General features: G+C 40.0%; 1 protein-coding gene across 1 annotated transcript in view; it reads right to left on the bottom strand.

The window, feature by feature from the left end:
* Nucleotides 1-219: 219 nt before the first annotated feature.
* PKP2 (plakophilin 2) overlaps nucleotides 220-13484 on the bottom strand; it is a 33168-nt gene continuing 19903 nt past the window's right edge. Inside the window, exons 6-12 of the mRNA XM_009871927.1 lie at nucleotides 8561-8678; nucleotides 6925-7086; nucleotides 5964-6137; nucleotides 5234-5387; nucleotides 2836-3025; nucleotides 1778-1865; nucleotides 220-288 (exon numbers count right to left, since the gene is read on the bottom strand). Coding sequence (XP_009870229.1) covers nucleotides 220-288; nucleotides 1778-1865; nucleotides 2836-3025; nucleotides 5234-5387; nucleotides 5964-6137; nucleotides 6925-7086; nucleotides 8561-8678 — 955 coding nt within the window. The remainder of the gene's footprint in view (nucleotides 289-1777; nucleotides 1866-2835; nucleotides 3026-5233; nucleotides 5388-5963; nucleotides 6138-6924; nucleotides 7087-8560; nucleotides 8679-13484) is intronic.

Raw genomic sequence — 13484 nt, 5'->3', positions numbered from 1 at the left:
GAAGAACCCATCTTTGGTTATATTGATATATACAGTGACAACAAGGTGATTAGTATTAAAACCACAAAACAGCTACCCTCTAGTCACTCAAGCCTTATATATAAAATCAGCCTCTGTTTTCTGAGATACTTCCTAGTTTGTGACAGCAATGCCAATCGTGCGAAGATAGTTACGTTAACTGAAGTATGATATTTATCTTCAGTGGTGTTATTCTCTGCTTCAGTCTTTTAGTGAGTTATAGGCTTTTGTCGTCCGGGTATTGATGAAATCTGCCTTCTTAAAGTCAGCCTTTGGAATGAAAGAAACAGAATAATTTGTTACATTCAGAACAGATTCTGCAAGGGAAGGGTGAGTTCAGCTGTCTAAAAGCTAGACATGGTCAGAGTCTAGTCAGAGTCCTCTGCAGTTAACAGAGACAGAACAGGCATCTCCCAGGAGGGACGCTGCTCAAAGATAGGCAAGATGAATCACTGGAGTTGCTTAACTTTCTCCACTGACTGTACCAGGAGCCTATTCTTCTAGGTCAGCTCTACAGACTCCTACCTCTTAGGTGACTAATGTCAGATGAGATTAACCCTATCTGGACAAACACTGCAGGGCAATACCAAAATGACTCAGCACTAGGTGCTTAGGAATTTTTCTCCTCCTGTTACCCTAGCCATACCTGCTATCTCTAGGGAACCCAATTTGCACAGAAGCAGCAAGTAAATAGCATTTTTTGAAACTCATATCCGTCAAACGTGTCTTATATGCACACTCAAAGTACCAGTGACGTCAGAAAAATTCATGCTATCAGGGGCATTGCTGTACAGTAAAGTCAGGAATATAGTTGCAAAAAGAGAGAGACAACAAAATCCCGTTAAAGGTTTAAATGGGTACAGCACTCTTACACTGGAATGCAGATTTCTGGTTTGCAGGGCAGTATGCTGCTGAGTGTGATGCAAGACTGTTAAAGGGTAATACACTAAGTCACCTTTTCTGATCAAATTTCAACAAAAAAAACCAAACTACAAGAAGAAACAAGCTGATTGACAAATGCTAAATACTAGAGCTTGAAAAATGAAATAGTTTTAGGTTATAGGGAATTTTAGGTGACAGAAATTGTGCAAGAAAGTAAGGAATGAAAATGGTTTGAAATGCAATTTGAAGGTAGGAGAGCTGAAGTCAGCTGAGCTGCATGTGGAAAAACCTTCAAAAGGAAAGAAGTTAACTGGTTTGTCAGATGATTCATGCCGGTCATTTTTTGTTTGATTTTCGACTGTGGCACTAAATGTTTGCTAACACCTTTCCCAGGCCCTAGCTTTTTGTCTGAATATAACTAACACCTGGGCTCCCAGAACACGCAAACAACAAGGAGAACAATGCTGCTATGGTTTTAAAGTAGAGAGCTGCCTCGCCCTGTTTTTGCTTTTGCTGGCACCTTAGGCCCTCGGTGTCAGGTTGGTTCAGCTGGTGGTGGACAGACACCTACTGCGTATCACTTCTCACCATCTGAGACTTCTGTAAGGCAGCAACAACATTTTTCATAAACTTTGCCAATGGATATAAAATCACAGAGGGAGAGAATGTAAATACAGATGACCTAAAATTAAGGGTATGCATTATTTGTGCAGGGTTACGTACGAGTAATAGGAATAATAAATTCAGAGTCCACTTGAAATCCTATTGTAGGTTGTTCTTTAAAAGTGCAGAAGTGCTAAGGGCCCTAGAGGACAAACGTGAGGGTTCTGGATTTGAAAGGACAAATGATTTGTCATTGCTGTAACTCAGATCTTACCTTTTTGTATGCGCTGTGCAGATCGGTGTGTGACCACAGGGAGTAGAGGAGGACTGAAGCGGCCCTACTAGCTTTGCTGAACATGTTACTGCAATTTTGCAAAAAAGGAATGATAAAATATGTTTAAATTTCCACTTCAAAACCACAGTGCATGTGCAGACTTCAGCAAAGGTAACCTTTTTCTTTTCACGTTGTAAGCATTTCTTCTGTCTCTCTTTCCTTCTAAATGCTGGTTTACTGCTCTTTCAGTATTGCAGTATGTTTCATGCTGTCCTGACTACTGAAACAACTGCAACATGCCTCTCTGCTTCACTCATTTTTCAGAATTAGGGAGAAATTAAGTACATTATAGCCTTCATCTTACAGCAGCTATCATACTATGCACTTTCAGTTGAGGAAAATACATCTTAGCATTAACAAGCACTTGGAAGGATCTCTCCAGCAGATAAAATCTCTGGTTAGAAAGGGTTTAAACTATTCAGGTCTGCATGAGGCCTCCTTTACTGAGATGAATTTCCTCTTTCATTTTGTAAAAGAGGAAGGCAAACAGAGTAATTTTTCATATTCATAAACCATTAATGCTCTTTTGAGAAAATATTGTTTGCATGTGACTACATATTAAAGAATGATTAAAGGATTTGCAAATCTGTTATCTAAAATGCCACTTTACATAAAATTTTTAAGTACTGTTCTATATATTCTATAAAATGAATCTCTACTGCTAAAGATTGTCAGGGATATGTTAAAAGGAACAGGAAAGATGGAAAATTTGGGGGGATAGATAAGATCTGATGGTCAGTGATTAAATCATAATATGAATAATGTGCAGTTATCTTCTAAGGAGTTTTTTAAAATGCTGGAACATGGCAAATCTAGTTGTGGGTGGAATAGTTGTCAGAGGAGATTCTTCTGTATTTCCTAGTAAGTGCAATTCTATTCACATCACAATCACCTGTTGAAGCTGACCTGTATCTTCATATGCAGTGTGGAAGAGGTGGGAGAATTTTTTCCCCTAGGGAAAGGAGAAGGGAGAGAGGAAGGCTTCTTAACTGTCTTACCTGTCATTCATGCTGATGGTAATAATCTTTGGTAGGCCATCAGCACTCAGGAGAAGTCGTGCATTGTGTGAACTGCTCTGCGTCAAATTGTACAGGGTGTAGCAGACGGACGCTGTGGTTTCACAGACAATATCAGACCCCGGGACAGACTCCGGAAGTATCGAGACCAAATCAGGCAGAACTTCTCTAGCTACAAGTTAGAAGAGAGACAGGCAATTTTATTGCTAACAGGTGCAGATTTATCTACGGGTCCTACAAGACCTTATTCCTCCCGTTATCACCTATCAGGGTGCTGTGTGCTCCCACAGCAGTCATAGTTTCAAATCTGCATTGCATCCCCACAATTTAGGTTAAGCTGCATCCACCCTGTATTGGACAGTCTGTATTTTGCCTCATATACAACACATTAATACCTTGTGTATCCTCATGAGGTAATCATAACAAAGCATGAGCTAGCAGAAGGCTGCTACTTCCCGAGGAACCCTGTGAGTCCTATAGGTAATCACAAGTATAATGATATACAACAAACTGAGAAACAGTGATTGCTGCGCAATGTTGGTGCTGCACTTATTGGTGGTCAGCTATAAGGGGATGAACAAGCTCAACCTTCTGAGCCAGTATGTAAGCTGTTTATTTTAAGAAGAGCATCATATTCTGAAGTCCATCCCTACTCAGGAAACACCTAATCACTTTGACCACACTGGATGCAACCCTATCAGCAAACCAAACAGCAAACAACAGCTCTGCACAGCAGCTGAGTCCTACTGCACACTGTGAGATCTGTGGACCTGAGCTGACAGAGAAAACTACAGTCAGCAAGAGCTCATAGCCAGATGATCCCACTGTAAGAAATAGCACCAGGCAACAGTTTGGGGCATTTTGGGGCCATTCTCCCCTCCCTACCCAGCATTCCACTTGGACAGAGTGTTTTGCTCTCTGTGAGTTCTGTTTGTGCCTCTGGATGAGTATGTGGCAAGGTTCATGTATATTGAGATTAAACTACACGCAATTTGGAAATGGACCTTTAAAGGTGAATGAGCCACCTCCTATGCTAAGTGTTGGTCAAAGCAATTATATCAGATGTGATAGTCCATTATTTCTTCCATTGGTAAATCAAGGAAGGTGATTTTCAGACAGTACATTTGGAGTATCTTGAAAATGCCAGCTCAGAATAAATTTTTTTTTCAAGTAAATCCGGAAATTAACTGCTGGTTCTTAATCATTTTACTTTTAAAAATGTTTTATATTAAATTTATCTCAATTTGATATCAGAGGTTCATTTTGGTTAATAAATATTGAAACAGTATGTCCTTCCAAATGTTTTCCTTTGGCCAAAATTATTTGGAGAATTTGACCTGAATTCACATTTTCAGTCAATCAAAAAGAACAGCTTTCCATGGAGAAAAGACTCACCAGAAATTCCTCCATTTCTCTCTGCCATGGGTAAAGCAACAAAATGACTGTGAATGTGCAAGATGAAGCACCCATCTCCAAAACATCACACTGTTCTGTCTTCCCCACATACTTTCATAAATTGTTTTTCCTGATGAAATCTCAATTTCTCTTCAGTTTAATTCCTACTCTTTCTAGGGGATTCACCCTTTGTAATTTTTAACGCCATACGGATTATCCCTTTGAAATCAGCCTGACAACATATTATAAGATTTCCATTAATAGGGAATGTTCTCTAAGCATTAAAAGTGCCCAGGAGATTGTTCTGCAGAATTCTAGAGGATAATCTGCCCCAAAACCCAGCTATATGTCTGTAATTTCCCCTGCCCCCTTAGTGGAAACACAGAAAAGGGCAACAAATTATGTGAACTAATTTTATCCTATCAGTAGGATAGGATGGCTTCTGACGTGAAAATAGTTGAAACATTTTAGAAATAAGATCCTCTAAAAAGACTGGACTATTTTCTCCAGCACATCTTCTAGCTCCCATTTGCCAAAAAAATTATACAGAAAACCAGCATGAGTTGCAAGCTTCCACAGATTTGTGTCTAGAAGAAGAAAATATGATCTTTGCTAGAAGAGTTAGAGATGTTCTATGGGATTACATATCTGTGACTGCGCTAAACTTGACACTCACCTTCCTTTACCCTATTTTAAGCAGAAGAAAAACTCTTCAAATCTGTGCAGATTTTACTTCCATCATGTCTTTTTTGAAAGTAATATCAATGGAAGTATCTGATGAGGAATACAAAATTTAGGGAAAACCTGAGATTAGAATCTTAGGCAAAACTCTTTGTTTTCAACACCACGAAATGACTGCAAGAACCTGACCTAAAAATCTACTAAAATCACATGTATTTTTTGCTCATTTCTTTTTTTAAAGGAGGGAACTTTAAGGTAAAGAAAGAGAAAGCAAGCCCAAGAGACAACGTTAGTCTTTGCTCACCTATATCACTTTGCAGAGAGGTGTTGCGAGACAGGTTCCTGAGCAGTGAGACTGCTGTCTTCTTTACTGTCGGGTGGCTCACGTGCAGCATAGTTCGAATACTTGGAAGGCCATTTGCCTTCTGAACAACAGTCCGGGCCACCGAAAATGGCATCTGTTATAAGGCATGTGGCAATAGGGTGTCATTACCATGAATGTACAGCCTCATAAAAAACCACAGTGGGTTGTCTACATCAATTTAAGCACGTTTAAAATAGTTTATATCCGGAGCTGCAACAAAAGGAAGGTGACACAAAAGAAGTTTTGAGCCCCGTGTGCTCTTCGGTCAGTTCCTCAGATAGAGCTCATTAGTTTCTTCACCACAAAAGCAATCTGCAGTTCTGTCAGAGCTTTTGTCTCCCCACAGGACTCATTATGTTCTGCAAAACTACTTTTTTTGGTGCTTTTAACATCTACTTATCCTTCATTGTGCAATGAATTAGCAAATTCCACATGTGGAGGTGTACATAGAGTGAGAAGCAGCGGTCGCCGTATTTGCCAAGCAAGGAATAGCTGTACTGCTTCCATGACTTTCTCTTCAATGTTCTTTGATTTCTTTGATCATGTCTGTGAGCCAGTGACTTGTCAGTGGTTATTTGAGCTTGGTGGTTTGGTTGCATTGCACTAAAGCCCTACTCTATGCATTCACATGAAGAATTAAACAACATGAAAAAGAAAAAAGCTGACTTACTGGTCCAGTGCCAGCTGTGAGGTTCTGAAGAGCTCCCAGGGATGCTTCCTGCGTATAGTTTCTGGTACTTTTTGCTATCAAGGAGAGATATATCCTAATCAGCGTGGAATGCCAGAGTGCTTCAACACCTCTGGGATTGCTCTTTTCCTCGGGTAGCGGGGTGTCCTGCTGTTTCTGAACATGTGAACAGATCAAACCTTTAGAAACAGTGACCTTATATGACTTAACCCATCACAAGCTAAACTAGCCATTTTGCAACTCTCCATGACCAGATTATTTGCACGTTCTTGTGAACTCAAGTGTCAACATGTAAGATTTCAATATTTAGTTATACTTGCCACTCCATCCGAGGAGACAGGTATGGGGGAAGCTGTTGACACTAGGGGCTGAGGCCAAGGAGAAACAGAAATGGACAGCTAGAGTTGTATTGTGAATGGAACAGGAGAAGGCAGACTATACTCCAGCCAAACCAGTACAGGCGAAGGGTCACAAACCTTTTACTTTTGCCCTCCCCTAACATCTGTTTTCCCTCCAAGAGCTCCCAGTTGCCAGAATATTTGTGATCTGTACCACATGGCCTCAAAATCAAAAGTCCTGAGATAGTCCAAAAGCGAGCAGGTCACAGAAGTGGCACGTCACGTTGTGCTGGTTTCATTGCTGAAACCACCACAACATCCACTCACTGCTAAGGGCACTTGTGCAATCGCCATGCATGGTACAGATACTACTCAGAGCCATCAGAGGGGATGAAACTGAGTGGTAGTATCCCTCAATTAATGAAACAGTCAATTGGTATGTCATTTTCATCATCAGCAGCTGAACAAGATAACGAGTGTTAGGAAAGGCTATTCACAAATTTGCATTTTTAGAGATAACAGATTGTTAAGCAGATTACAGACTTATTCTCCAGAAGTTACTACAATTGATTAAAAAATGAGATGTAACTGAACATGTGCTTTACCTCTTTTACTTTTCTGCTCCGTGTTCCAAAACAGCCCGGTGTTTTATCGTTGCTAGAAATATTTCTTCTTTGCATATATATGCTCTGGGCATAGCTCTCAGGGAGCTCTATCTCTAGCTGGTAGGAAAGATTGTGAAGAATGCACACACAGTTCTCTGTGGCCTAAAATAACAGAAGAATACAAACCTTGAAAGCTTTGGCATGCATTGAAGGGACATGTATAGACATGGGAACAGCTTGCATTTTGGGATCTTCAATAACTAACTGCAGAGCTTCTAATGGCTTACAGAAGAGCTAGTCTTTGTGCCAGTGATCCACAAGACTGCATTTACAGTGATAAATTAAACATGCCCTGGGATATTCCTGAACACTGAGGCCAACTGGCACACAGTGCTTGCATTCAGAGCGGGGTGCATGCCTGTTGAAAATGGTCCCGGGACGTTTTAATTCCTGAATTGTGCCTGGGAATTGTTTGGGCGAGTGCTATTTGGCACAGACCAGAAGAGTGCCAAGGAAGGTTTAAGAGCTTACAAGTAAAGATGATCTTGTACACACCTCGCCATAGTGTCAGCAAGAGGAGAGCTTTGTATCTTTCCTAAGGAAGAAGTACTTTTCTGCGGTAGAATGCTTTTTAAAATTAGATGTCCCCTTCTAGGCATGGCTAAGCTCAAGTCTAAAATTTCTGAGTGGGTAGTCTAGTGGCAAATAGCTTTATTACCAGCTCCTCCTTTTTTGCAAGTCAAGAAGAAGTGAGTGGTTTTAAGACAAAATGCAGCAGAGAGCTATTGGCACAAGTGTAATGTGCTGGATTCTGCCTGAAGCTAATGGCACTGAATACAGGGAGATGGAGAAGCTCAAGTAACTAATCCTAGAATAGAGCTATAAATGTACAGTAATTACCACTACACAGCACAAGTTACAGCAGGCATGCTAGAAGTGCCTCATGGGCTGTGGCTAAACTCATAAGTGACAGATGATCTTCTCACCCAACATAACCCAGCTAAATCACAAGCATCTAGTCTAAGCAATGCTCAGGGTTCATCTTCAGTCAATGGTGGGCTGAAGAGAATGAGGGAAACTGGCTTCTGGAGGTGCCCATGTCCTTGTAGTTACTGGCTGAGGCAGCAGGCAGAACTTCTAAAAGTCTTAGGAAAATGAATCCCATTCTAAATGATGCAAGCTTCTTAATTGCACTGCCACCCAAAGGGATTTACGTTATTCATTTCCTAAGGGGTACATAGCAAGAAATATACAGGAGAATAACTCGATTAATTTTTTAAGCTTCCAGTTAGCTAGCTCCCTGAGACAGTAGTATCTGGCTCTTAAGGTGTTTCAGTATCACTGAAAGCTTTAATTTTATGTCTCTTCATAAAAAAAAGACTGAAGTTCCCAGCTCTGGCGATTCTGAAAACATTTTCCCAGCACCAAGGTATGCTGTTATTTAGATTGTAGGATAAAAATACTTCACATGTATTTTACTGGACTTTCATCGTTGGTGGCAGTTCTAAAAGACCTGGAAATAAGTATAAGTTTGGCAGTTACATCACAACTGTTTCTGAACATTAGTTTCTAAACAACTAAAAAAAGTTCTCTTAGCAGTTTCCCCTAGGAAAAGACCTTTTATCTCAAAGAATACCTTGTCATTAGGCTCGTGGTCTGCAATAGCTCCTTGAATATAATACACAAGAGAATCAATGAAGCCGTCACATTCTCTCATCTTTTTCCTCCCTTCTGGGCCGGCAGAGCTCATGTTTCTGTGCAGGAAGGAATATGTTGGTGAGAAGAGATTTAGCCAAAGATATTTCCTTGTGCCCCTGTGACAAACTTTTGCTGCTAAATCTTAAAGATACTGAAGTTAAGGTTGACTGCTTCCTTTCTTCAGAGCTATAAAATAATCTGAGCCTCTGCTAAGAAAAACTTTCACTTGAGTGATCTCCCAGACAAAAAAAAATACTCCATGAAAACAAATCATTATGTTTGGACGGATAAGGAAAGACCTGACTCAAATCTTAATCTCAGAGTTGAATTAATCCTTTTTAAGTAGTCAAACAACCTTGACTTCTTCCCATTATTCCATTTTTAGTTGTATTTTCAGTATTTAAAGCAGTAGCTATATCAAAATATCAAAGGAAGGATACCTGCAAAAATTTCCATTCACATAAATGTTCTACATCAAACCAGTTCTTGATCTAAGACGACCCATCAACAGACACATGTTCTCAGAGTTTCAGCAACATTTGTAGTTAACTTGTGAAGATTAGCGATTTCAACTAGGGGCACAAAGTCACAGGGCAACTCATGTGCTTGTGCTAAATGCTCAAAGGGGTGATGAATTCTGCCACAGCTACCACTGCCCTCACTGCCAGGCCAAGAGTGAGGGACAAGAAAGAGGAAAAACGGCACCGTGCTCAGCTGATTCCCAGCTTTCCAGAGAAGCTAGTGCCTGAGCAGAAAAAAGCTGAAGCCCCTAGAAGCTGCTTGGTCAAGAGCGGGGAATGCCAGATGTTGCCTGCAGATGACGGCTGCTGTTCTACCGCAGGGGCTCAGACACCGTTCCGCTTGCTTTCTGCTTCCTCCAGACCCAAGTTTGCTTGGCTTTTCTGTGTTTTGCGGTAACCCAAATAATGTCTTGAACGTGAATTATGAAAGTGATTTCAAAACTCTTGAAAAGCCAAACACACACTTGCTGCGCGAAGTTTGGCTCTAAATAAGCTACTGATTGCCGGGGAAGTAGTAGCACTTACAGTTTTGGGGTATAATTATTTTTACAACTGAACAAACTCTGAATTATGGAATGCTGCAATTATAAACCTAGGCCTCATTATTTTGGACTCCTGCAGCTCTGCTGGCCAAAATACTGCACACAGTATCACATTCCAGCTTCTTTGCTTGAAATAACATTAAATATAACCCAATCTTAGTATCCATCACAAACAGAGTGAGACACATGTTCCTTCACATAGTTTAAGGCTGTTTATTTTGCATGCTTACTTTACCAATTGGAAATTAAAATGGTTTAAAATTTTATTAATGACAAAGCCAGTAAGATATAGCTCTAAATTGTCCTGTGGTTTATGATTGTAAAATGAATGTAGCATTTTATATACTGTCAATGCGGTTCTTCTGTTTTTTTCCCCCCAGGAAATACATATTCAGATTTAATACTAATGCACTAAACTACTACTATAGTTTTACTTTCGGTCACATTGTTAACAATATCCCTTTTTATTCTCTTATGAAACTATGTATCACGGAATCGATATTCAGATTCCTCAGTATGGCCTACTATAGACATCACTTTGGAATTTAATTTTACCTGTGTATTTGCAGCATGTCACCCTTTCCTATATTTATGATTACGCTGACAGAAATGCACGTTACAGTCCTTGTAGCGCATAATAAAAATAGTTTCTGAGGCACACAGACTAAAAATACTATTAAAAGATAAGTGTGGAATTTCCCTCACCAAAGACACTTCAGCTGATGCAGTATTTTGTTTGCCATAGTATGTTACTCTAAATATCCCTCAACTTCTGACAACTATGATCATGCTGAATGGCTGTGTGAGGAGAAGCCACCACCCGGCCCTGCTGTCTAGCATAAATACGGTGGGGCACACAGCTTTATAGCTCAGGAGGCAGGGAAGAACCTGAATGAAAGGCACTTTCCTGTTCTGCAAAGGAATTTAATTGCTGAAATATGTTTCATTAAGAAGCTGATGCTCAACTGCTTCATCCAGTCAAAGATATCAGTGTGTGTGTCTGTGTGCACATCTGTACACATACAATCCCTCCATTCTCCACCTTTCCCTGTTTCTTTATCACCATGACGTGGATTGGGAAGGGAAGAGCTCCCACTCTTCCACTTGCCCAATTAGTGTTGTGACCACTTTACTCTGAATAGCGTCAGAGCTGGTTTGAAGGCAGAGAAGAGCATTTCAGGCAAAACCTCAGCAGATAGTTTTAATTTGTTTGCTGATTGAAGCTTGAGAAATCCCAGGAAATAATATTTTAATTATATTATTAGATTGTGAAAAAAAAATGTTTCTGAGAAGTGTGACATAAACATAAAAAAATAATTTTGAAACAATGGAAACATTTTGCTGAGGAAAATTACAAAACTGACTTCATCTTGGCTTCCCAAAATTTGAGGTTCCTGAAACTGGGATACCTCCCTCTGAGCTCCAGAGATGGTCTCTCTTATAGCAGAGCTCCTGGAGGCCTGGAAATACTCAGTGCTTGGGCAATTGCCATGGTTGGGCTGGCCCAGTATTGTGGCCCATGGCAACCCCCATGGTGAAGCTTCAGGGCTACCTAGAAACCTTCAAGTCTGCAGTGCATGTTTGTTTTACTTGCATTTCATCAGAAGTACACTGGAAAAAAAGACATGGAAGAAATGATCATCTGGAGTTGAGATGTCTTCTCACAGAAGTTGAGTTGAGTTGAGTTGACTTCTCACAGAAAAAGTCTTCTGCTACCCAATTTTTGATACTTCTACCTTGCATTAGCATTCAATGTTTGGGAGGCTGCAGCATGGGGAGAACGCAGCCTTAGGGAGATTGCTGCTTGTAGAGATGCTCTTCTTTGAACAACTCAGAACTTAGTATTTTGGCATCCTCTATTAAAAATCTCTGACTTCTGGCACACTTAAATATGGTAATACTGGTGACATGCCCACGCTGTACCACAAACTAATGTAGGTGTATGGTATCTATCTACATGCCTCATTTATTTCATCCCATATTCGCTGCTTCTGTTCTCTTTTGCACACATGCACAGTGTAACTACATCTGTCAACAAAATAGCTGTTTGCACAAGTGCCTGTGGAGGATCAGGTAATTCCCTATTAGGAAATATTCTTCAGATCTAGAGGTGTGAAGTAAATGCAAAAAAAAGTGTAACTTAGTAAAATCAAGTGTGCTTTTGAAAGAAACAGAATGATAATACATGTTCAATTAGATTACAAGTGGCACCAAATGAAGGGGATACTCCCTTTAAGCCAGTGCGGAGTCATGCACCGGCCAGCCATGTTGGAAAACATTTTTATGCTGCTGTGAATGATCCATACAACTAATAAGAAGAGGGTTTTTGCTCCTGGAACTCATTCTGCTAAAACTAGTAATTTGAATTTAGCTCAATTACATGATAACAATTTTCTGAAGTAGTTCAGGAAATTCTATTTCCTTCATGACTTACACGGTTCAAAACTGTAACAGGGACGGAAAGGCATCCAGGGAGCTACTTGGCAACTACAGGCGCCAGGCTGCAAGCTGCTTGCTGGAAATAACAAAATTCCTTTCAGGAATTGGGGGGAGGAGATAAACTGAAGAGGAGGCAAGAGAAGATAAGAATGGATCGAAATAACCTTTAAGGAATGGCAATGCTATGCAAGAGCCCTTGGTTCAAAGACTTGTTATCATCAGCCTTTTGTTTTACATTCTCTCTTAGAAGCTTCAATTATGAAATTGAGCTGTCATTACACTTTTCAACACACAGGGAGAGCTTTGGCTTCACTTCTCTCCAGAGCAAATGGATGTTTATGCAGCCTCCCGGCCTAAAGTGCAGTGATACTACTTCCTCCAAGTAGAGCTTTCCACCACCATTGTGAGTCACTGTGTAACTCACAAAGAGCTTAAAAGGGAGCTGAGACAAAGCGTGAAAAATAAAAAAAGAAGTGTTGCTTCTATTTTACTAACTAGGGAACCGGGAGCAGAGTGGTTATCTGACTTTTCTGGAGATAGTTATCTAGAAAGTTCTGAAGAGTTAGGATACATAGGGCCACAGGATGCTTCAGTTTCAGAGCAATTAAAAAAGAGGACTCTGTAATGAAACACAGCAGTTGTGATTGCTAGCTCTAACCCTTAAATGAAATGTTTTGCAGGAGGAAATGTGACAACTAATGTAAGTTTTCGAAAGTTAAGCATTGTAGAACTTTTGGGAACTGATATTTCAAGGTAAAAATAGAACAAGATTATAATCAGCTTCCACAGTACAATACAGACAGCCTTCTTACTAAGCCTTCCTTTTAATCAGAGGAAGAGTCATGCCAGAAATTCACTTATGTATATAATAATATTAAATCCCATATATTCTGCATATTGTTGGCATCTTACCTTTTCAGACTCAGAGAAGGAGTATGGAGGAAGAAGCTAAATATCTTGAAGTTTTTTACTCAATTGCATTGGAACTGGAAACCGAACTATTATGTGTAGGAATTCAGGCCAAGAAAAAATTGCTTTATCTTTACATTCCAACAAGACTTGTCTGGAGAAGTCTGCACTACTCCTCTAGACAGTTTAATTCACCAATTTTACTTTTTCAGCTTGTGTCAGGCAACCAGTGAAGTCTTCTTATTTGGCTCACTCTGCCAGTTCAGGGCACAGAGCTTTTTATCATATTTCAGGATTGAACAATACCATTACTTATTCTAACTGATAATGCAGAATTGTGTGGAATACACAGCGCTTTTTATTTTGTTAAGTTTTGCGACCTGTGATTTCTATAAAACCATGTCAGAGGCAAAGCTTTAAGATAAATTACAGACTTAGAGAATGGGATTAA

This window comes from Apaloderma vittatum, unplaced genomic scaffold, assembly GCF_000703405.1.
Source record: "Apaloderma vittatum isolate BGI_N311 unplaced genomic scaffold, ASM70340v1 scaffold38126, whole genome shotgun sequence".
NCBI classification, from domain to species: domain Eukaryota; kingdom Metazoa; phylum Chordata; class Aves; order Trogoniformes; family Trogonidae; genus Apaloderma; species Apaloderma vittatum.
This window is presented reverse-complemented; position numbering and strand designations above follow the sequence as displayed.